Genomic DNA, 26,082 nt, shown 5'->3' with positions numbered 1-26,082 from the left:
GTAAAGGTGCCCATCCTGCTTTTGTAGTTCAACGTAGAGCTGGAGCAGGACTTCCACCTCAGCAGAAAAGCCATGCATGGTTTGCAGAGGCTGCTTATTGCTTTTCTCCGGGATGTGTACAAGTTATTTTTTAACACTTTAATTTCAGAATAAATCTTTTGATACTTCAATATCTGTCCCTTGAATTTTTCTGTATAGTTTGAATGTCTTAGGAACGAGTTAACGTGTCGGACTTGCACCCGGTCGTCTGGGGTTCTATCCGCACGCAAGTGATAGTAGGCTAATATAGGAAGGATTACTAGAGAAAGTCAATAACTTTTCATGCCATTTATTTTCCATTTCTTTGAATATTCTTAATTAGGGAATTAATAAAATTAATAAAGGGGATTACTAAATGAAGCCAACACCAAGAATACTACGCATTAGTCTAGACGCGAACTTGGGTCGCGCGTAGCACAGGGCAAGTGCTAGACCGTTCACCCAGCCGCCGATTACTGATGATGCGATAATACATCGATTTGTGTAAAATGTGTTGAACAAATAGCCACAGTGATAATAGATAGCAATTCATTGAATTATTTCATTTGCGTCATTTAATCTTAGACCCTTAGTGAAAATATACGCTGTTTGTAGGCTACTTCATATATGTACATTTATGACAAAATTGTGAGGACTAGGCTTGGCGGAACCTTCTGATGGTACAATTGTTGCTGACAGGTGGATTTCTCTGAAACACCGCTCAAGTTAGCCTGACAGTTAACCTGCTCCCGACCAGGTTAGTTTGGTCGGATAAATTGCCATGGTTACTTAGCGGAGATTCCCTTAAGTGACGTTCATGGAACGCAACTCTAGCTGAAAGAAGCCCGGCTTTACGTTTAGCTTGATGGTTGTTTGGTCGGATAAGTTGCCATGGTTACTTAGCGGAGATTCCCTTAAGCCACATTAATGGAACGCAACTCTAGCTGAAAGAAGCCAGGCTAAGCAAAATAAGCCCGGCTTTGGGTTTAGCTTGGTTGATGGAATACCCCCCAGGTCCTGGAGCCTACTTGATCTTCTGCCTCTGAAAGAGCCGGCACACATCGGATAGTTAGCGCAGGTGGGGGGAGGGGGTTGGCTGTTGAGGGAAAACCTTTTGTGCATGAGGGGTGTGATAATGGGTGCTTTTCTAACTTTTTTTCAAAAGGGCCCAAAAAACGTTTGCTTTCTTTCTTCTTGCATCTAGGACAGATGAGATTTCTAAATGCAAAAAAACACACAATACTTGACAGACAATTATCCTAGGTTTAATGCATGCATACATTAGACTCCTCTCTAGCAGAGTGAGTCCAGAATACAGGTTGACAGAGTTATTTATACCGTTTCAGATCCTTCCCACATTGCAGATGTCAATAATCAAATCAAGTAATGTTTACCCAAAACACAGAGTTGCCTGTGTTCTCATCAAGCAGAAGAGTGCCTAAGAGGATGTCTTCTCCTTTGTGACCGGTTTACCCAAGTACGAAGGTTATATTATTGGTTCACTCTAAGGAAGGTAGGCCGGCTACCCATAGAGAAGGGTTTACATTTATATTATTATTAATCTTTAGTTTTACCAGGATATTCACATTAAGACAGTAGTCTCTCTTACAAATGAGCCCTGGCCAAGCACCTAGCTAAAATACATAAAAACAGAGAAACAGGTTTAGCTGCCACTGAGGAAGGTGGGACAGCTGACCACAGCACACGGGTTAACATTTTGATTGACTCTGAGGAGGAAGGTGGGACAGCTGACCAGAGCACATGGGTTAACATTTTGACGACATCGCTCACTTGTGAGGTGGCTGAACCAAGCACAAAGGTCAATGAATAGTCGACTCTGGGGAAAGGCAGGATGGCAAGACAATACGCAAATATAGAAAACAAGGCCTAAGTTATAAAATGAAATGTAGATTTTTCCATCACACTACTCACCCACCATCAGGCCCTGGGATCACGTCACTCCCATCCTCCAGCAGTTGCATTGGCTCCCTGTCCACTATGGCATTCAATTCAAAATGATTCTCCTTGTCTATAAATCTCTTCATAATCTGGCCCCATCCTATCTATCAAACCTTCTTACTCCATACCGGCAATCCCGCACCCTTAGCTCTTTAGATGCCTGTCACTTATAGCAGTCCCCACATCTCAGCTTTGCTCCATGGGTGACATGGCTTTCATTGTGGCAGGCCCAAAGCTGTGGAATGCCTTGCCACTTGTGATGTGACAAAGCACAACCTTATCTACATTTAAAAACATCTTTTTAGTTCAGCTTTCCCTTCCGTCTCCTGATTTCTACTTGCACTGCCTCTTTTATTTTCCCTGCTTTTACTTGTTTGTATGTATTGTTTCCCCTCTGAGTGTTTATATGTGTTTTTTTTCTTCCCTTTTTGTACCTTGTATCCATGTCCATCCTGTGTCAATCTCCGTCCTGTACGCTTGCTCTCTGATTGTCAGTGTATTTCTGTATTATGTCCATAGTGTCAGTGTGATTGCTTGACTATATGTACTTTTTGATTATATGTATCTTATTTATACAGTGCCAAAGGCGCTTTTAAAATAAAATGTATTATTATTATTATTATTATTAATTATGGGGAAAATATTTCCGCGACATTGGAACGTTCTCGTGAACAACACATCATGACGCTCTGATGATCACTGGGCCAGATTTTTCTAACAGATGCAGCCTTCAAAATACTCAGAGCTTCCCGGAGTTTCGGACCTTAAACTCGGAGAACTACTTTGAACCCTCTGTTGGGTCAGAGTTTTCGCTCTGAGTTTCATGTGGAAGTAAAGCTACCCGTGTCCTCCGATTTCACATCACAACAATGGATGCCCATTTCGCTGTCATTACATTGATGGACTAAAATGAAGCACTAAGAGGCAAACTTAACAACCATTCTAACATTTCCATTACGATACATTATAGCTTACAATTATAAACATCACCTACTAAATTCTCGCTCATGTTCAACCATCGCAAGCAGTTCTAATAACCGATTCATCTGTTCTCTGTGAATACAGCAAAGAAGCTCAAAGAGGCCCCTGCGGGCATCCATACGGTTGTTATGAAGTCTAGTCTCATAAACAATCTTTTTTTTCCGGTTTACTGTCATAGCCTACAAACTTCTGAGGGGCGTTTCCAGAACACTCTTATTCCATAAGAAGGGAAGGTTTACGTAAAGACACGCAAGAGCATCCGGACCTCCAAGCTTTTTGAAGGCTGAAGAGTTGCCCAGTTGGTGATGTATTGTTTACTAGTGACGCGCATGAACATGGCGGACCACAAGGCAAAGGTTTTTACCGGTGCAAAAGTTTTACTCAATATAAAAGAATCAACCATCATATCACATATTTTTTGCCATGTCTACACTTAACTATTGATTGACTTTGTAACCGTCTGTTGGCATTGACTGCTCATTTTTAAACGTTGTGTACTGGAAAACCAGCTCTAGATAAGAGCAAGTGTAGCCTTCCATACAGTGGCAATACAATGTGCTTCTCATAAATAAAAGCAAAAGGACAGTAGGTGATAGGCAAACACAGAACCTATGTTCCACGCCCAACAGATGGTGGCGGTAATCCTGTTGGTGTGATATGTACTGCTGACGAAGAAGAACTTTTCGATTCCGAAAGCAGTGCACATGAACGGTCACTGTCGGGAACACGCGTAAGCGTGAGCGTAATCACTGACGATGCGTCTTGTTACACATGAAATGCACGTTATTCCAACTCTTCTTTTCTGACCAAAACAGGAAGTCGGCCGAACATACATCCGCATATCGCCATCTAGAGGTTTATGCTATGTACGCAGCCACATTATACAGATAAACTGCCACATGACACATACGACAAAACTAGATAGACAAATACGTATTGACTGGTTCACATGTAAAATTATGTTCTGAAAGTGAGTATGGATATATTTTTACAAGACATAACTGAAAGATGTGTATTTGTGGATCGGTATGTTTATAGGGTTTGTGCGTGTGTGTGTGTGTGTGTGTGTGTGTGTGTGTGTGTGTGTGTGTGTGTGTGTGTGTGTGTGTGTGTGTGTAAGGTGGATGATGTAGGGACAGCTGCAACACCCACCCATCCCCACCCTCTGTGATATTAATGCTGAGTAGCAGGCAGATCCACCCCCTACGGGCCCCACCCTTCTCCTCTGCCGCTTCCCTTCAATACACGGTGTGTATGTGTGTCTGTGTGTGTGTGTGTGTCTGTGTCTGTGTGTGCGTGTGTTTGTTTGTTTGTGTGGGTATGTTTGTTGTTTGTTTTTGCTTTGTTGTTGTTTTGCAACATTACAATCGAAACAACTCAATGTGATTACATTGCACCATTCAACCATAGATTATTACACAACCAAACAACACAATAATACATATGCTTCACTTCCCAGCAAGCAAAACACAAATATACATAACCCAGGCTACACAATATATTACACATGTTATAACATCACTAAAACTGCAGCACACAACATGAGCACAACAATACAATGCTACACAACTACACAACTCTATGCTACCATCACACAACACAACAATGGTTACATGCACAGCAATACAACACAACATAAAGCCACACAACACAATACATGAATTCACAGAATAAACGTACACAACACTATTTATTTAAACTGTGTCAAACTCTACTTTACTTAGAGAGCAGTGCCATCTTGTGGAAGACAAAGTTTGAGCCATTTTTATTCTTTGTACTCTAATAAACCTTTCCTTTTTCTTCTTTCTCCCCCACCATTCCTCTCTTCCTCCTCTCCTTACAGAGCTGTACAGATGGTGCTGTGTGTCTCAGTCTGACCTCAGTATGACCTGTGACCTTTAACCTCTTGACTGACCTCGGTTTTAACACCTGCCCTTCAACACTCACTCAGATGTAATCTATCCATTTATCTTGCCTTTTTACACTGCCAAGTCAGTTTTGGTCGCGGTTCGGCATGCCCGGCAAATTCACCGTCTTGCCTGTGTGAAACCCAGGGGGTAAAATCCCCCGTTCGTCACAGCGCCGGCTTCCTTGGTTCACTGGAGAAGGCGGGGCTACGCACGGAGTCTAGACCTCTTTAGAATAATTTGCATACTCCCGAATGTTTTATGAATGTTTTATGAATGAAGACACCCGCATGCAAGAATGAGTTCACGTCTGAGTGTAGGCTACAAACGCGATTAACTATTTACAAGTGCAAAAACGCCAACATATTCTTTATTTTGCTGACCACTTGTTTTTTATCCCAACAAAAGCCTCGTAAGGAAAGTTCCTCTGTGTCTTTCTGGTAGATTGCACCATCTTGCAACGTCTTCATTTAATTCGACTGCATCACCTTCTCTCCCATGATGGTCAGCAGCTCGCGGATTTCATCGTCTCTCCAGTTAGAACTGCTCATGTTGATATCGCTGCGTTGTCTCTGTTGTAGAGACAACGCAGCAACACCTCTACCCAATCCCTGGAACCACGGAGTGTCTAATAATGAAACTGGCAATGTGTGTGGGGTCCGGGAGGATAAATTGGGGTGCTAGCTCAAGCAGGCAACTTACCTCGGTCAGTGTAAACGCGTGGACCATGCCGGGAAAAAGGCGTGCATAAGACGGGCATATTTGGCAGTGTAAAAACGTCTATCTGTTCTAATGTCTGTCTGTCTGTCTTCTTAAGTTGTTGATTCTACTGTATTAAAGCAAGTTTTCTACAAAATGTACAATTATATTGTTCATTGTTATGTATTCATGTTTGTTCCGATTACTTTGTATATGTCTTAAACGTCACGTACGTTTAAGACATATGTCAAAATGTGTGCTGTTTAAAGATGTTTAGCAAATATTTTAGTTTAGTAAAGAACACTTATAGTGTGTTCCTTGAGAGGGTGAAACCCTGGACTATATGTGTGGGGCTGGGTGTGAGGCCAGTTGATGATGTAATTTCTTGTGTGCCAGAGTTGGATGGAGAGTTGGTCGAATGTCAGCTGGAACTGTTGTTATAACTGGAGGGATTCTGGCCACAGTGATACTGCTGTGTATCATAGCTGTGCTCTGCTACTGTCGACTCCAGGTAACACACACACACACACACACACACGCACAAACACAGACCTGCAAGTGCACAAATGACGCACACACAGACACACACACACACACACACAAAGCCTCAAGCTTTCTCTTCCTCTCTCTGTCTTCTTTCACCATCGTCTCTCTCCTTCTTTCCCTCTCTTCCACTCTCCTTCCTTCCCTCCCTCTCTCTATTTTCTCTTCCCCTCACTCTCTGCCTCTCTTACCTATCCTCCTCCCTCTCTCTCTCTCTCTCTCTCTCTCTCTCAGTACTATTGCTGTAAGAAGAATGGCGGCTCAGACACCAGCTCCACGTCCCAGCCTCCTTTCCCCTGCAGCGCCCTCTCCCCCATCTCCCCCTGTGAGCTCCCGGGGGCCTGTTCCTCTTCCTCCTCCTCCTCACTTGCTGCGGCCGCCGCCGCCCGTCGCCAAGGCTACTGCCCCACCTGCTCACCGTATGACTCGCCCTTCTACATACGCACCAGCGATGAGATTCTCAACGGAGGCGAGCGTGTCACCTACGTGCCCACGCACTACGAGAACCAGGCCCTGGCCGGACCCCTGCCTGCCCTGCCTGGATCCCTGATGAGGGAACCTCGGCGGGGGGGCGCCCCCCAGCCCCAGTTCTACACCAACACACGAGCCATTAGCACCCAGGTGTGACTCCAGACAGTACGGGTGTAGCGTTGTTCATTCATTGCCTGGTAGGTCTGGACTCCTGTGACAACTTCTGCCGATGGACTTTTTAGGACCTTGTTGGGCGTGGTTCAGGTTCTTGTGAGCTGGGACATTTGTTGGACCGCGTTTAAGCAGCGATCATGATGACAACCCTAAACAATGGAGTAACCCCGGCAACGGTGTCCATTGGTCATCGGCCAACCAATCACTGCTCTGTTTGACGATCCAATTACCACCGTAGTTTATACTCGCCATCTCAGTAGTTAAGGCGGGAAAGGTGCCGCTTATTATCTGATAACTGATACCAGATAAAAGGCTTGCTTAGGCTTAAATCATTACGTTATTACCTAAATCAATGTAAATATCAATTAATAGACCTTTATTGACAGTAACAACTTACAGAGGAAGCCTTTTAGAGCATTTAAGCCTTGATCCAATTTGTTCTACTAGATGTCTTCATCCAACCAGGGCTACCTGAATATGAGATCACCTCTTGAGGTGTAGTGTGTTTTAATTGCTAGTGTGAGGACATTCTGCTTTGGACCATATCATTTTATTATCAGGGTTTATCTTTGTGGGGTGGGAGGGTATTATATAAAATAGGATATGTCTTGTTTGGGCATGAGCGTTTTTTCTACTACCAAGTAAGACGCAAGGGTATCAAAATCGGAACCAAATTGTGATGTCCCAACCAGGTTTAATTTACCAATCGACTACAACTTAAATTTTACATTACCATGGCCTTCTAGGGAATGATTGAGGCACCAGAATAGCAACCAATGTGAAGTGGGCTAGGAAAAGCAATACTATCATCCATCACCTCAAAAAAAATATTCATAGAAGTCGTCAAAACAGGCTGTTTCTTTATAGAAGGCAATGCCCCTGGGAAGATAAAAGATAATTTCCCCCAAAACATATTGATAGAAAAACACATATTTTCTGAGATAGGACCAATTACTTCTTTATTTCCTTTGGTTGTTATCACCGCTACCCTTGCCCTGTCTATACACAGATGTGTTGTATTACATATCATATACAATGCAACAATTTTGTTTTATTTGGAGTACTATAGAAAGGGAAAGCGTTCGTTGAAAACAAAGGGACTCATTTTAGGGATTAACATAAAGATGAAGATTGCAGATAGATGGATTTTTCCGGTTGTCGCTTACCCTGACGCCCTCCAGATCCCTACCCTGTCTTTTAACACACCAAACCTCAACGTACTTTAGACCTGAGCCAACCACCCAACCATAATCAGAATCTAGTAGCTAAACTATTTTCATGTCATGTCCAATGCATAATGGGAAATAAGTGCCAAAAAGCCCCCCCCCTCACACACAGACACACACACACACACACACACACACACACACACACACACACACACACACACACACACACACACACACACACACACACACACACACACACACACACACACACACACACACGTGGACATCTGGAAGCCAAACTTGAACCTGTAGTCTTTCATCTCACTCAATCATAAATGTAAATAATACTACTAGAAACTTGTTTGGGCACTAAAGAAACGATTTAAACTGATTAAAAAAGACTGTTAGACTGTTTAACTAACTTGTTATTTGCTGAAATCCTATGCGTATCCTTTGACAGCTCAGATTTTAAATAATGACATGACTTCGCCAGCAATGCTCCTGTGCTGTGTTCCAATTGTGGTGGGCATTCCGGAACCAAGTCAATCACACTGGGTCGAATAAAGAGTAATCCAAACTTATAACAATTATGTCATATATTTGGGTAATAACAGTACAATAACATTCAAAAATCATACACAAACTAACAGTAATTCATAAAACAATGATCCGAGGCCTATCATACAATCATCCGAGGCCTCCCTGCGTCTCTCGAAGAGCTCCGCAAGGAGAGGTCCCCAGATGGGACATCACCCAGATGGGACATCACCCTGTGTCTCTCCAGAGAGCCGCAAGGAGAGGTCCCCAGATGGGACATCACCCTGTGTCTCTCCAGAGAGCTGCAAGCTGAGGTCCCCTGCATGGGAAATCAGCCTGTCGCTCCAAGAGCTCCTCAGGCTGAAGACCAGAGCATTGGCTTAAACACAGAGTTCTTATAGTTTCTGTCAGGATTCTGAGAGCCGCTCTGTCCCCCAATAAAACGAAACCCTTTGTTAACCAGATGGTAATCTATCGATTGAAGCTCCTCAAGGTGTCATAAAACAGGGTTTGTGGTCGTACCTTATCAGTTGGAACCCTGGCTTCTCCAATCTTCACCTGGGGCGGTCAGGAAAACAGCCTCTAAACACATTCCCCGAAAGGGGTTCACTGAACACAGGCACATTTCAACAAATACAGAGACACAGAATGTGAAAATAGATTTTTCCCATTACACCAATATCCATACTTCCATGAGTACACTTAAACGTAGTACACTATCCGCACTCACTAAGTGCACAGATCTTCAGATGTCAGTGTTGTTCCAAATCAAATTCTAGTGATGGCTCGTTCGCGACTCTTTAACATGAACGAACCGACCTGATTCCAGGTTGGTTCGTTCATGTTAAAGAGTGTTCGTCTCGTTCGTATCGTTCGTTCACCGAGACTCGACTGCCAGCTCCACCCACTAGTCGCTGAGTCGCGCTGACTCGCGAGTCGCCGTTCGTTCACTGACTGTGTTTAGCGGTGAAGACTCGATGACTGAGAAGTCACGAGAGCCAGACGGGCAACAACATCCCGATTCCGAACATGAAGCGCTCCTCAGCTAAAAGTAACTTAGTTAATGTTGTGTTGATTGATGACCGTTTGCACCATTGCACGATCGTGATTTGTTTAAGAATGAGAACGAGGGAGGAGCTGAGTCTGAACTGTGCATTCACGATTCGTTTGAACGAGAACGAGGGAGGAGCCGAGTCTGATCGACTCAGTGACTGAGAATCATGATTCACCGCTACCGGAAATGCGAATGAACGAACGAACGAACGAACGAACGACTCTTCTTGGCGAACTGACCGACGCGAACTGATTCATTCAAACGAATCATGAAATCTACCACAATCGAATACTCCGTGGTGCACTAACCGGAAATTACGATCACGACTGCCGCCGTGGCTCCTCCCCCGCAATAGACATCCCGCTTTGAACGGTGAACTCTGAACGCCTAGCAGCTATAAAAAGCTATAAAAACTACAAAATGACTCCATTAATGCCGGCTGACGTTGGCTCAGCCTGGCTCCGCCTTTTCCGCTACGTAGCTAAGGTGGCTGCCATTGATTACGAAAAGTGTACATCGATCCACGCTCAGTGGTTTGACCGTTTCGAGTTCACCATCCGGGTCCTTTCAGTACACTTCTTTTCGCCCCAATCTTAATTGGAACGCCCTACATACTCAAACTAAGTATAGTAAGTGTGGATGGTATGGATATTGGAACACAGCACTGGTCTATGCGTGTCTTGAGGAACTCAAGGAAGAACAGGCCTGGACCACGGAGAAGATGGCTTTTGTTGTTCACAATGTTCTTGTTCTGAAAAATCAATGCCCTTAAAATAAATGTCTGGATTATTTTAAATGACTTATAAAGGATCATTGCTGTGGTGTTTCTGTGTTATACTTTCATAGCTTCATATAGGGTCGACTAAGAAATTAAACAGCATGATCATTTTGTTTCAGGCTGAGAACATGATGAAAAGCTCAAAGCCACAACGGAACACAAACCCACTCCTACAGTTGCGCATCTGTACTTTATCGTTTATTATATTCATTATAGGACTGGGTGCAGTGTTGGGGGTAAAGATATTACTTTTTTGGGTAAGTAACGCATTACACAAAAAATATCTACACTACTTTACTAGACTATAGGAACGCGCGTTCCTGCGTTACCCAAGCTGTGTTTGCCTGTGTGTAAAGTTCTGATCTGTTTAAGTGGTGCGTGCATGCGTGCTGCCAGTGTGTGCTGCTTGCCTTCGCACGTTGCCATAGCTATCGATTTGAGTGACGTAGCTGCTGTTGCGAAGGAGAGAGGGAAATGGAGATAGAGACGGAAGCCGCTTCTCGTCTCGCGTTCTCGTCTGTACTCGTGTGCTTGCGTTCTTGGTAAACGTCATCAGTGGTAGCCCAAGCACTGTTCCAATTCCAAGTACGCGAGTACGCGAGTACTGTCGTAAAACCCGGAAGTGTTCTCGATGCGTTCTCGATGAGGCCGTTCTACCGAGGATGCATCGGAGGTGACTCGTGTGGACTTGGGACCGTTAAATATCCCAGGATGCATCATCGAGTCCGCTGCTGTTCCAATTGCAGGCGCGTACTTGGTATTGAGAAACGGCTGGAGACAGGGACCGTTTCTCAATACCAAGTACACGGGCTACGTACTCGCGGACTTGGAAGTACGTACTTGGCAAGTCCGGACTTCCAAGTACAGACTTCCAAGAACGCGAGTATGCACCTGCAATTGACCGTTCGCCAGAGTTTGATTGACAGGCAATCTGAACAATCCGAACGCTCCTATTATCGAGTAGTTAATGTCCTCCATTTTGTCCGACATCTCTCCGACATACCGGCCGGGGCTATCAGCAGTGTTAACTCAGCTGCTCAGTGTTTACTTCGTTAGAAACTTCTAGATATTATTTTTAATTCAGAGCTCAATATGGTAAAACGGTGTTGTCATGGAACCTGCAACACTGACAGCAGATATAGTGACCGAGTTGCCAACGTCTTTTTTTTCCCTTTCCCGAAGCCAACTAGGAACATTGAAAAATGTTTACGGTGGATAAAGTCGGTCATTATGCGTGACACAGCCTGCGATAAGTACGACCAAGGGTAGAGGGTGTTCAGCACACACCAACAGTGAGTTTAAGCTCATGTAAAACGTAGTCCTATACAGTTACCCTTGTTGACACTTGCAGTGCGAATCCACCAGTCTCCTCTCTTTTAAGTCGACCTCGAAATTGACAATATGACGAGCGGCAGATTTCCGTTGGCTGGGATAAACTTCTCCCTTAACGCTGATTGTGCCTATAATGTTATGTAGCCAAAATAAATTATCTGAAAGTTTATGCTTCAGTCAGGATTCACACTTTCATTTATTCTGACAATTTAGATTTGTTATATTTCAATAGAATAAATTATCTAACAATGTAAACAAATTAAGTAAAGAGTTAGCAGCAACATGACCGTTAGTCTTGGTAATAGATAGCTATTTACCTGTACTATTTCTGTATATTATGACGCTATGTACATAAGATCCAGATATGAAGGCATAAGCCTTTTGTTTTTTCTTTAAAGAAATGCTTCCTTCGAGATAAGATAGGCTAAAGTCGTCTGGTATATCGCCTAAATTCGAACTTCCATCTTCACGTTACAAGCCAGCTGATGTCGGACTTGACAGCAGAACCCGCCCCCGAGACAGGGGGCGTGGCTAGAACGCTCCTGGCGAACGGTCAATTGGAACAGCAGCGGACTTGATGACGTCACCACCTCAGCTCTGTTAACTGTGCTTTACGGCCTCATACTACTGAACAATATAAACAAATTATATAAAACTAAACCCCAGCCTCTTTCATTTTAAAATAGTATGTCAATATTTTGAATGAATAGGCCTACTTTTTAGTTATATATGTAAAATGTTCCTATATAGCCTATTATTATACCTTACATATTTTAAAACATGGGAATGCAAAATGCATCCTGGGATATTTAACGGTCCCAAGTCCACAAGAGTCACCTCCGATGCATCCTCGGTAGAACGGCATCATTGAGAACGCATCGAGAACACTTCCGGGTTTTACGACAGTACTCGCGTACTCGCGTACTTGGAATTGGAACAGTATTTGGGCTACCACTGATGACGTTTCACGAGAACGCAAGTACACGAGTACAGACGAGAACGCGAATTGAGAAACGGCTAGGGGCTTTCGGCCAGTGGCGATTACTTTCAGTTTATAACTCGAAAGGACAAAAATATTCGAGTCAAATGCACTCTATGCCCAGGCGACAGGCGTCTTTCAACTGTCGCCACCCAGATTTAGAAAAATACTAGATAAAATACCTGCGACACGCAAGCCAACATCTGACAGGAAAACATTATCCCATTACCTGGACAAGTGTTATTCCGACATGGAATCGAAGCTCAAAGTGACCACCACCGCAGACATTTAGTCCGCCAACAACAAAAGTTACTTGACGGTGCACTGGATAGACAGCATTAGTTTTAAACGTGAGAAGGCTGCTCTGACGGTGCCCTGGATAGACAGCATTAGTTTTAAACGTGAGGAGGCTGCTCTGACGGTGCCCTGGATAGACAGCATTAGTTTTAAACGTGAGGAGGCTGCTCTGACGGTGCCCTGGATAGACAGCATTAGTTTTAAACGTGAGAAGGCTGTTCTTGCCTGCAAGAGGGTGAGAGGAAGACACGATGTCATAGCTTGCGAAATACATCAAGTTCATTCAGCCTTTGGACCATCGCATAAAGTAACAGCATGTGTCACCGCAGCTTAAGTGCATTTCTGTTTTAATTGTAGGGGATAAAGTGACCTTTATTTTTATATTTTTTATTGAAAGTAAAGTAATAAGTAGTGAATTTACTTTTTAAATGCAGTAACGAGTAAAGTAATCTCATTTAAACAATTTACAAAAGTAACTAGTAATAAGTAACTGATTACTTTTTTGGAGTAACTACCCCAACACTGACGGGGTGATATATCTATATAATATGTACATTGTGATATAAGACTAGATCTCTCCTAGGATTTTGGATATTGTTATATAGCCTTATGGATTTTAAGACCACATTAAGCCAACGTTAAAGAAATAAGTTGTATTTCTGTAGGGATGTAGGGTGTAAGTGCCCTAAAGGATTGCATTGCAGTTTGTCTTGCATATTACAGCTGTAGCATTCTTGCTCAATATTGGACCAATTCCAAAGTTGTTGTCTGCATTAGTCACTTGAAGTTTGAAGTGTGTGTGTGTGTGTGTGTGTGTGTGTGTACGGAAGTAAGTATATGTAGCAAGCACCTAGTCTCCAGCCATATAAACGGGGGTCCCAACACACAAACGCCCGATATATAACAATCATGTTTCCAATTGATTAAGAATTTTAGCGCCAGTGTAACAAGAAATAATGTAACAGTTTAAGCTTGACATTGTGTTTCTAGGTTAAATATTGATGTTGTAGGATCCGCAACATCCAAAATGGTTAGTCTTTGTGATAGCCACCCCAGAGCCGTATATATATATATATATATATATATATATATATATTTATAAAACGGGGGGCCTAAATCAAGCGATCTGATTGGTTCCCAACCGTTGTATATTGAGCGTATACACACAGCTATGACGCCCGTTCAGTTTACAGAGTTCAGTATCACTCCGCGCCTAACTCTAACTGTTGTTTATGTATATATAAAAGCGATAGCGTAGTTCACTGAAGCCTAAAAAACATGTTGATTGCTGGAGAGGGTGGAAATGTTGTAAAGCAATAGGCACACGGTCGGCAATTTAGCCTACTATCGAGTTCGAGTGAACTCGATAGAAGGCTAAATTGCCGGCGAACCAAGCTACCGTCTTTAGCCTAGCCTTCTCTCTGAAGGACGCTACAGTGTGTTGCATAGCAACCGCCGTACACTTTGCCGGCAGCCAGGAGGGACTACTTTTTTGTATTCGTTAAAAAAAATGCTTTTCCGACTTTCTAGCTTTTTCAAAATTGAGGGTGTCTATGACTTTCATTTCGCCATATTTACGTAACCGTTTTATAAAAGCAATAGATCACTTCAGTCAGTGGTATACGGTCATTATACCACAGTGAAGGGGGTCGCTGCCCCTCCGCTGCGCGTCGGGACGGACAACGCCCCTTAACTGTGGTATAATGAGCGTATACCACAGCCTGTCGTGATCTATTGCTTAAATATATTGTGGTGGTTAACATAATTCACCCACGGAACTATGGGGGGGGGGGGGAACGTTTTTAGCACAGACACTTTAGGCAGACGGAACGACAGTTCAGTTCAGTCAGTTACTTATTGGTTTTAGTTGTGATAAATAAAAGCTCAGTTCTGGATCTCCGCCTCCGACTCCCGTCTCTCGGCACTACACTGGTGACCCCGACGTAGGTCTCGCTGAAGTTTCAGGGACCAAAACGAACATGGCGAACAACGCTTTCATCAAGTTGCCGAAGTTCTGGGAGTTTTCACCGACGGCGTGGTTCGCAAATTGCGCCTCCGACGGAGGCGCAATTTGCTATCCGTGAGGTCACAGACGACACCGCTCGCTATTACCACGTCGTGTCGGCGCTGGGGAGACCCACTGCGACCCGGGCGGCGAGTTTCATAGCAAATCCCCCGAACCAGGGCAAGTACAGGGACCTCAAAGCCTTCCTGTTGAAGACTTTTGAGCTGTCACAGTCAGAGCGGGCCCAACGGTTGTTGGCTATTCGGGGCCTCGGGGACAGCAAACCCTCCGAGCATATGGAGATGATGCTCAACCTGCTGGGTACGGGGCGGCCCCGGCGCAACCCTTGCGTCGGGGCCGTCCGCCTGCGCCGCGCCCCCTGCTAGCCGTTGAGGCTCCCTCGACCTTGTTGGCCCCCAGGACCTCCGGGTTGGTGGACGGCACCGACGTGCCCGCTGCTTCCTCCGCCTCGACCCCTGTCGTCCGCACGCGCCGGGGTCGGGTCGTCGCCCCTTCCCGTCACGAGGACTTTGACTATGGGTGAATTCTGGGGGGGCTTGTGTGGTGGTTAACATAATTCACCCACGGAACTATGGGGGGGGGGGGGGAACGTGTTTAGCACGGACACTTTAGGCAGACGGAACGACCGTCTCAGTTCAGTCTTACTTGGCTTTCGAATTAATTGGTTTTAGTTAGTTGTGTTAAATGAAAACTCAATACTGGATACTCCGCCTCTGACTCCCGTCTCTCGGCACTACAATATATATATATATATATAAATATATATATACGGCTCTGGGGTGGCTATCACAAAGACTAAAATACCGTTGATAAATACCTTTGTTCAAACATTTAACCAATCAACACACTTGTGTGTGTCGTGATTTTGTCTCTAGGTGACGCTGTATATACGGCTCTGAGCCACCCTGGGCTACATATCATTTATATAAAGGATTGCATTGCAGTTTGTCTTGCATATTACAGCTGTAGCATTCTCGCTCAATATTGGACCAATTCCAAAGTTGCTGTCTGCATTAGTCACTTACGAAGTTTGAAGTGTGTGTGTGTGTGTGTACGGAAGTAAACCGGTTATCTTTTTTGATATGATTGAAGATACAAGTGTGTTGATTGGTTAAATGTTAAAGGTATTTATCAAGTTACGAAGTCTGAAGTAGCTGAAGTGTCAGAGAATGGGTGGGAATGGGTGGACGGCTTTGCCGTCCTCCCATTGACTTCCATTATTAAAAAAAATGTAGTAGTAGAAGTATAATATCTTAAAAAGTACAAGATAGAAGTGTGCGATTCCAAGCTAATCTGAACATTTTAAAATTGGAATGGAGTCTCTAGGTGTGGAAGGAGTAGGGTCCCAAAGTTTGTAGAGAATAAGAAAGAAAGAAAGAAAGACACAAACAAACAAACAAACAAAGGAAGAAACAATGAAAGAAAGAATAAAACCTAAGAAGAACAATAGTTAAGTGCTGCATGCAGCACTCCCCTTATTAATAGTGTAATGTTTCCTGTTTGCACACTGGCTAAACCAACACATCTATTAAATAACCGGGACGGACACTGGTTACGAACTGGTGGTTTATTCCGCCATCAAGATCACACACCGACTCTCGCGGGGGTACGGGTATATTTACTGGGGGCTATGGTGTCCCTTGAGGGACATACAGACAGGATGTTACAAATAGTTCAGCTTTTATGTTGCCCAAACAGTATGAGAGGATCAGCTCTACTTCGGACTTGCAGTATTTTTTAGTGTTATATACTGTCACCAATAACACGGTCAGTTCTAGAGTAAGAGATGGATTAGCTAGATATGCTGTTCATATCAATACTTTCGGCCAATGTGCATGACTAATGACAGTTACATCAGTTGGAAATGATGTAATTGTTGCTTTATCAGTATCACTAAAATCTATCAGTTGTATTTGCAGTGTATTCAATTAATGAATTTTATATATTAGCAACACCATTGCTGCTACCAAAGCAGCTGTAGCTGGCTGCTTTCGGCCGCAACCAAAAGCCTATTTAATTACTTAACATCTGATTAAACAGAACAAATATACAGGGGGTGCGGCAGTATAATAAAAACGTACATACAATAATATATAGCTAAGAAATTGTTAGACCAATAGGCTGGAGTGAGGCTACCTCTAATCAAGTGGTCCCTAGTTAGATTATAATATATATGCAATATATTATTTTTTATAGGCCTATGTTTTTATTACACTGACTCACCCCCTGTATATTTGTTCTGTTTAATAAGATGTAATGTGATTAAATAGGCTTTTGGTTGCGACTGCTACAGCTACAGCTTCTTTGGTAGTGGTGTTGACTGCTTTAAATGTGACTCATTTGCCGCCAAATGCCCACCCGCTTCGCCCGCGCCCAAAACCACTACACAGTGACCAACCACTACACAGTGACCAACCACTACACAATGACCAACCACTACACAGTGACCAACCACTACACAATGACCAACCACTACACAGTGACCAACCACTACACAGTGACCAACCACTACACAATGACCAACCACTACACAGTGACCAACCACTACACAATGACCAACCACTACACAGTGACCAACCACTACACAATGACCAACCACTACACAATGACCAACCACTACACAGTGACCAACCACTACACAATGACCAACCACTACACAGTGACCAACCACTACACAATGACCAACCACTACACAGTGACCAACCACTACACAGTGACCAACCACTACACAATGACCAACCACTACACAGTGACCAACCACTGACCAACCACTACACAGTGACCAACCACTACACAATGACCAACCACTACACAGTGACCAACCACTACACAGTGACCAACCACTACACAGTGACCAACCACTACACAATGACCAACCACTACACAATGACCAACCACTACACAGTGACCAACCACTACACAGTGACCAACCACTACACAGTGACCAACCACTACACAGTGACCAACCACTGACCAACCACTACACAGTGACCAATGCCACGTACGTCGCCATGCATGTCGTTGGTCACTCACTCAAAGTAATCGGATTACTGATACTCCTTTAAAAAGTTAGTAACTTAGTTACTTTACTGATTACTTGATTTTAGATTAGTTAGATTACAAGTTACTTTATTAGTTACATTCTGCAGCTGCCGACAACACCCCCTGCTGCCTCAAAATAAAAATGACAACCGGTTTTGCCAATACTCACTTTATTGGAAGTGCAATGTCAACCATTTATCTCGAGATGATTGACAGTACCGATGATAGCGCTCTTTGATTGACAGCGGGAGAGGGAGAGGAGAAGGACAGCACGGATCCGCCTTCCATCTCCTCTCCCTCTCCCGCTGTCAACTATCATCTGTACTGTCAATCATCTCAGCCCCATTCATTGTGACCCGCCCCCATTCAGAACCTTCAAAACGGCTCGGAGGTTCGGAAGCTCTTACCTGTCTTTACCTAAACCTTCCCTTCTTCCGAAATAAGCGCGTTCAGGAAACGCCCCTCAGAAGTATGGATGCCAGCAGGGACCTCTTGCGATGGTTGAACATGAGCGAGAATTTATCAAGTGATGTTTATAATTGTAAGCTATAATGTATCGTAATGCAAATGTTAGAAAGGGTGTTTAGTTCGCCTCTAGTGCTTACTGCAAGTTCACTTTAGTCTATCAATGAAATTGGCAGCCATTGTTGTGACGTGATCTCGGAGGACTTGGGACTCTTGCTTTACTTCCGCACGAAACTCAGAGCGAAAACTCAGACCCAACAGAGTGTTCAAAGCACTTTCCTCCGAGCTTAAAGGTTGTATCAGGGAGTATTTGTGATTAGTGAGATCCCAAACAAACAGAGCCAGCTCGCCCCTCCCTTCCGTGTTTCATGCATCCAGTAAAAACGATCATGAACGCAGCGAGAAACCCAACAACACCCACTCCATGTCGGTGATTGGTTGGAATACTATTTATTTTGGTTGTGAGTGGTTGGTAGTACCATTTGTTTTTGTGTACGATCTCGGAGCAAAGGACAGAGACACTTTTTTGACGGCCTGCTTATGGGGCGGGCAGCTAGTGGATCGTGAGGAAAGATCAGATGAATGATCATTTATGTTTCGGCGTAGAATTGCTTTAAGGTCTGAAACTCCTGGAAACTCTTGAATCTTGCGTTTTGAATAATATTTGTAAAAATATAAACTTTTTTAATTTGAGTTAGTATATTAAATTGCAGCAAAATCACCTAAAAATATATGATGATATATTGTTGGAGCACAATGTTGTTTTAGGGGTGAATTAAAAACCCCTTTAAAAATAATTCCCTGAAAAAATACATGTTTTTATAAAAAATGTAATAAATACAGTCTTTTCTGACTTCACAACATAAATACTTGTTTTTATAAAATATAAACAGTATAGACAGTCTTTCTGTTTCTTTTCCACAACATTTTGTATGTTATGTTTGGGGTGTGGGATGAAGAGAGGGATAATAATGTCTCGACACGATTGCGATTCAGCCTATGCATAGCATGCACGACACTCGCAGACAGACACAACAACGACAAACAAGTTCTAGAGTGGTCTGCAGAATACAAAGCCTGTGTAACATTAGATCTTTAGAATTCTATAAACTCTATGTGGACCGTAACCAGGCCCCCAGGAGCAGTGCCTACTTCCGCAATCCACCAGTGCTCAGTGGCCAAGCCTGGTATTGCAGTTGTTTTAGCGGGCTGTGGACGGGTCCCTGAATTCATGGGGCCCAGAAGTAGATATCCAATACAATGTATTCACTCCAATATGTGTGGGTGGGGAACAGGAATGTGTCTCCACAATTTTTTTCTGGATATCAATCAAAGGCTCATAATTATCTTTGGACCATGTACTATTAAAATGGAAGTTTTCTCTTTTCAAAACGCCACCTCAAGAGTCGTAGTGAAACAAATGTTATTTCGGCCGGGCCTCCGAGAGAGCTCAGTGGACATATAGTATCACATATAGTGAATAAACGGGGGGGTTAATAACTTATACTTCCATGGTCGGTAAACAATGTGACTGTGCTCGCTCAGACCTCTCGCTTATGATGCTACAATGCTAACAATGCTAGAGACTAACGAGAATATTTAAAATAATAGAATATATAAAATAATTTCGGTGTGTTGGGATGTGTTTGTGCTTGGCACTTGAAAAACAGTACATAAATTGTTAAATTGCCAATAAGAAAATCCGGTGCAATATTTAAAGTAATCTGAAATGTCACTTTGTTGCAATACTTCTGGGGTTAGTCTGCTTGGTTTTGGAATCAGATTCTGTTTTAATAAACAGATTTCTGCATCCCTCTTAGCTAACATGGCCCTTAAGGTCCTCAGCTCTTCGTTGACCGTGGTTGACTCTGCAACTGGTGGGTGCTCTTGGTGCTGCGCTTCTGCCTCTGCCTCTGGAAGCCTCTGATAAATTCATTTATTGTTAATTTTGTGGATGAAAAATGCACAAGATACTGTAGTTTTCTCTTACAAATGTTTCTGTCTTAACCTGACTCTTTTTTTCTTCCCCTAGCTTCCACTTTTAAACCAGATGCAATCATCCCTGACCCTGCCCATACCCTGTTCATGCACTAACAACATACCCATGCCCCTTTCTCCAGACATATCCATACCCACATCTACACAACATCTGCACAACACTACAACATCTACACTTCAATGCTGCTTCAACTTAGAAGAAGCCAGGGAAAGTCGAGACGCAGACACAGGCTGCCTCTGATAAATGGCACAAGGAATAAGAGGGGAGATTAACAGCATGACATTTCGGGGAGATAGTAAAAAAGAGAAAGGTCACAGAGAAGTACATCCAAGGCCTATACTTCCCCAAACCCTTCACAGCCACAGGTTATGGTACTGCCCATGAACCCAAAGCTAAGCAGCTCTACCAACATTTCTTTCAGCCAGACGGAACAGTATGACACCAGACGGAATTGTATGTGACAATGGTCAGACAGGGTTGCTGGAGATTACTTTTATGTGGTCAAAGATGAGAAAAAACCTGTGTCTAAAAAAAGTGTCTAAACACCACAACTGCTATTACCAATTTCAAGGGCAGTTAATACTTAGTGGCTGGTGTTTTGTGATTTTGTTGTGTACACCAAGATAGACATGTACACAACGAGAATGTATAGAGATGTAGAATTGATCAATGCCTTGATGTCAAGTCTTCATGTCAAGTCTTCAAGTCATTCCATGCAAACAACTTTTGTGATAAGAAATAATTCAGACCTTTTTCTGTGACTCTCTCTGAATCTGTTGTTGTTGCTTCAATCCTGTAAATAATATCGTTAAAATTATTACAATTAATGGAAAATAGTGTCTCTCAAAGTTAATGAAACAAATACCAGACTATGCCATGTTGGTTACCTCATTCTCAGGGATGGACACTTTTTTCCCCCATCAGCCTCAGTCCTAGCTTGCAGGGGATGGGGAAACTCCTTGCTGGGCCCACCATTGATGAAATGCTTAACAAGAAAGATCATATATATCAGGGATGGGCAACTGGCCCGCGGGCCACATGTGGCCCGCATCCTCACTCTGTGAGGCCTGCATATAATTTAAGATTTAAGATTTTTTTTTCAACAAAAAATTTACCTTTCAGTCAAGATGAGAAGCAGAGTATCTTTTCATAGAATTCAAAGGCAAAATGTGTCTAGTTTGTTTAAAAACAATATCAGTCATGAAAGATTTCAACTTAAGTTGCCACTACTACAACTGCACTGAGTATAATGCTAGTTGTTGCACTTAATGTTGGGCCACTGCAGGGTTGCCAACTCTCACGCATCTGGCGTGACACTCACGCTTTCAGCATGAATCTCACGCCCTCACGCACACGCAACAAATGTCACGCCAAAAGAAGAAAAATACCACCCGTTAGATCTCCTGTCGCTTCGGACAAGCGCTCACTCCCCCCCAACTCAACCAGCCCATAATCCCGTACCCCCCCCACCCCCACCTACAGAGTCTCACTCCGGCCAAAAAACAAAAGTTGGCAACCCTTCCACTGTTTTTCATTTTTGTGCCATCATTGAATGATGATGTATGTGAGCGCTGAAAAAAATAAGAATCGCTCATGTGGCTTTTAAAACAAACTTGTTGTGCTTGTCGTTTAACAAGAGTATAGACATGTTAAAAATGGCATTTGAGCATGGAAAATATGAAAATAATGTATGTTGGTTCATTTAACATACATAAGCTATGAATGATTGACTGAATGATTTTTTAGGTAGTGGCCATCCCCAAAATGCACCAGAATACAGGAAATCACATCTACCAAATTCAAAAAATGTTTCACCAGCCACCACTGATACAGACATATATCTACACATAATTTGTTCTTATTTTCAATTATTTTGTAGCTTCTCTCATATCCGATTAGGTGAAGCGCACGGTCAAGTGGCCCTCTGAAGGTGATGAAATTGTGGCCCTCTTAATCATGAGCCCATCCCTGATATATATATATAGTAATACATATATGATATATATGTATTACAGGCTTTGTACTTCATATTGTGTGTAGTGTTAAGATTCAAGGAAATCAATTAAGTTATTGCAGTAAAAAGTAGACTGGTCCTAGACTCTGCAGTCCAGGACAACTTGCTTCAGTGTAACAGCAGCAATGGTAGCAGTAACTTTTAATACAATGTAACACAATAATGTAGCGAATGGGTCAGAATGTCAGTTGAAGTTTATGAGTATCTGTCACATTTATACAGCGATCAAATATAAGTATTAAGTAAATTCACACTGCCTAAACGACATGTAAACCAACATTTGCATTATGTTGATAAGTTGGGCATCACTTGACAGGTAGGATATCGATTTCCTAGCAACCAGCAACCGAGCTTAATGTAGGCCTAAGTTCTGTTAAGTACTACATTAACTTTACCAAGGAGGGTAAACAACTATAGCCTACTATCGTTTGTGACAAAGTGATGACCATATTCAACGTTGTCTTACCTTTGAACAAATGTAGTGACGTTTAGTTGGTATTCTGACCTGCCACACAGTCTGATCCACATTATACACTTTTTCTTGTCCCGTTATGGCTTTGGAAAAGGGATGAAATATACCCCATTCTGCAGCCTCTCGGATACCGACCGATTACATGTACCCCAAACATGTTGTTTGACCATGTTTTTTTTTTTTAAATAAACAACATAAATACACCATTAAATGGTTATATTATGCCTCCTCCCTGTTGTTTTCAATGGAGTTGTCCGAGCTGATGTCCGAGTATAGTTGAGGCTGGAATGTCATTGGCTCATCTGCGTTCTATCGGCGGCACTTAGTGACAGGTCAATTCAGATTCTTTAAAGTCAGAATACTGAGATTAAAGTCAGAATTCTGACTTTATTCCCAGAATTCCATAGTCAATTTTTTTTCTTATGTGTGGCCCTAATCCTCTTCCGTACATACGTGACACTTGTCTCATCTGTGATATTTGTCACTCACAGAGAGGCAAGAAGAAAGAAGAAAATGACCAAATTAAGGAAAATGACAAAAATAGTAACATACAGTGACTTTCATTTGATTACTGGTTTGGAAATAGTAACGCATTAGATTACTTTTTTTGTTAAAGCACACTTTTTTTAAACCAGGTCTCAGGGTGAAAAAGAGAAAACCAGCTAACACCGTCAGGTTCAGCAGATGAAACCTAAATAAAACCCATCCTTAATTAACCTTAATGATCCTAGTAATCCAACATCAATAACTAACTAAATAAAAGTCAGAGATTCACTACTGAACTTCGTAATTGTTGGTGTAGAGATACCTTCACAGCTGGCAAATAATAATTATGCTGTGCACATACAAATAAAGATAAGTTTAGTTTTTTAGGTTTTTTTTTGCATCATAAAGTGCCTCTGATATAATATAGAGAGTTGACAATTCAAAAGAGGTAGCTATTTAATAAATTTAACCCTGGAGATACCTTAACAGCTGGTGAAGTCGAGCTAATAAACTAGCAGGCAATTGATTGACTACCAAGATAAAAAATATATATGATTATGCTGTGCACATACAAATAAAGATCAGCATATGCATCATAAAGGGCCTCTGATAAAATATAGGCCGTTGACAATTCAAAGGATGTTTTTTATTTAATCAACTTACCTCAGAAGATACTCAACGGCCAGCAATGGAAATGAATGATGTTGAACGCCGTAGAATGGATGTTTGGAACTAATGCTGCGGTACACCGACCTGCTCTAGTGAGAACGTGACGTCATTTCCTGGCTTGCAGCACTTATAGCGTTCCAGTTTGTCATTGGCTAATCATTGTTATTGTTAGCTACATTAGCCTCTTTAGCAAACCAGCTCAAAAACAAACAACACAAATTGACATTGTATTACACGCACAGCAAGACGCAAGTGCAATGCATGGGCGACATTAGCTCAGGTTAGCTGAAGGTTGCTGGTTAAATCCCTGGCTCCTCCTAGCTGAGTGTCGAGGTGTCCCTGAGCAAGGCACCTAACCCTAATTGCTCCCGACGAGCTGGCTGTCGCCTTGCAAGGCTGACGCCGCCGTCGGTGTGTGAATGTGTGTATGAATGGGTGAATGTTAGGCAATATTGTTAAGAGCTTTGGGTGGCCACTGGTTACAAAAAATACGCTATATAAATGCAGTCCATTTACCATTTACCATATTTAAATTGGTGGAACGCGATTGTCAACGGGGGGCGATCACGATTGTCGACGGGGGGGGGGGGGGGGCAAACGCGATTGTCGATGGGGGGGGGTGTCGAACGCCCTCTGGCTCCGCCACTGATTAACACAGGGGTGCATGACCCTCTCACTGGGATCAAATACAGAATGTGATATGTCTTAATAGGGCTTCCTTAATCATACAAAATGAGTTATTTGTTGATGTCTGAATGGGGCCCCTCAGGTAAATATCACAGGATATGTGATGTGATATATCTAAAAGGGTTAGGCCCTCTAAATCATGAAATTCTGCTTATGCCACAACGTCTGTGTGGAACCCTGAATTTATCGAATCAAATATGGACCAAAATATAGGCTAGGCCTTTAAAGTAGACTGGGGCAGCTAAACCTAGTGCTATATTAGTTTGCTTGTGCAGGCCCTACAAGCCAGATTATAGGTTATGAATCTAAACGAATTAAGGTATTGCCCATCTCCAGCTGGCCATCCCCAAGATGGAACAGAATACAGGAAATCACATCTACCAAATTCAACATTTTCTGGGGGAGGACCCCCAGACCCACCCCACCCCCCCATTTACACCCACTTTTACACAAATTGGAGGGGGGGGGGGGGTCTTTATGCTTCTTTGCCCAAGGGGACAGTAGTTCACAATCCTTTCCTATATCTATGCAATTTATAATGTGACATGGTGTGCCGTTTGTGTCAGTAATCATCAAGCACAGATGACAGATGACTCTGTGCTTGGTGGTGGGAGGGGGGGGCCCAAAGGCTTGAAACTAATTCTGCTTAGGGCCCCCAACAGGCTTGGGCCGGCCCTGGTGCCATACAACTGGATAGCACCAATACCCTCTCAGAACTACGAGTGGGACCGACCAAAAGGGGGCGTGCCTCCATGAAAAGTCGCAAGAAAGCTGGGAGATTTACACCTTACGACTCGTACGGGCGGGCGTACCATACAAATGGATCGCAGCATAAGCGAGGCTGCATACCCCGGAAGTAGGCGGCAAAAAGCGTACGACGGAGCCCAATGAGAGCGTCGCCACTCAAGCCTGCACAGAGTGGATAGGCGCGCTCCCGCGATATGCGGGGCGCGCCCAGGACCAGAGAGGTTTGCCTGCAACTCTCTACTGACAGCTAGTGACTTTTACTCCATCTCCAAGCTGTACGTGTCTCACAAGTAAGTTGACAGCTGTGTTTTTTGCTTGTTGGCATTAACGTTTAATGTTTGGGTGTGACAAAGTTAAAAATAAATGTTTTCTTTCTTGATGTGCTTAGTAATTCTATTGGGTTTGCCACCCCTTGCAGAATTGTTTTGGACTTTGAGCAGCGCTAGCGGTAACTTAGCTTACTTAAGAGCCTGGGAAACTTCCTTGTTGCTGTTATATTGGCTTGTCATTCAGCTTAATTTGAGTGAATGCCTTCTGACATGTCGTCTGACTCAATCCCGTCTCTGTGCCTGTCGAT

The 26,082-nt window shown here is 43.1% G+C and overlaps 2 protein-coding genes across 2 annotated transcripts in view; both read left to right on the top strand.

Annotated features, from left to right (window-relative positions):
* Positions 1 to 5,982: 5,982 nt before the first annotated feature.
* On the top strand, positions 5,983 to 6,734 carry LOC311353408 (protein FAM163A-like; the record flags this gene model as incomplete). Its single annotated transcript, XM_084473313.1, has 2 exons — positions 5,983 to 6,075; positions 6,342 to 6,734. 2 exons carry the CDS (start codon positions 5,983 to 5,985, stop codon positions 6,732 to 6,734), a joined length of 486 nt encoding a protein of 161 aa, XP_084329439.1.
* An 18,971-nt stretch (positions 6,735 to 25,705) lies between these two features.
* Positions 25,706 to 26,082, top strand: part of rabgap1l (RAB GTPase activating protein 1-like) — a 73,892-nt gene continuing 73,515 nt past the window's right edge. Inside the window, exon 1 of the mRNA XM_084473309.1 lies at positions 25,706 to 25,795. The gene's annotated coding sequence lies outside the window, so the exon portion shown is untranslated. The remainder of the gene's footprint in view (positions 25,796 to 26,082) is intronic.

Source organism: Micromesistius poutassou, assembly GCF_964030765.1.
Source record: "Micromesistius poutassou genome assembly, chromosome: 9".
NCBI lineage: Eukaryota > Metazoa > Chordata > Actinopteri > Gadiformes > Gadidae > Micromesistius > Micromesistius poutassou.
This window is presented reverse-complemented; position numbering and strand designations above follow the sequence as displayed.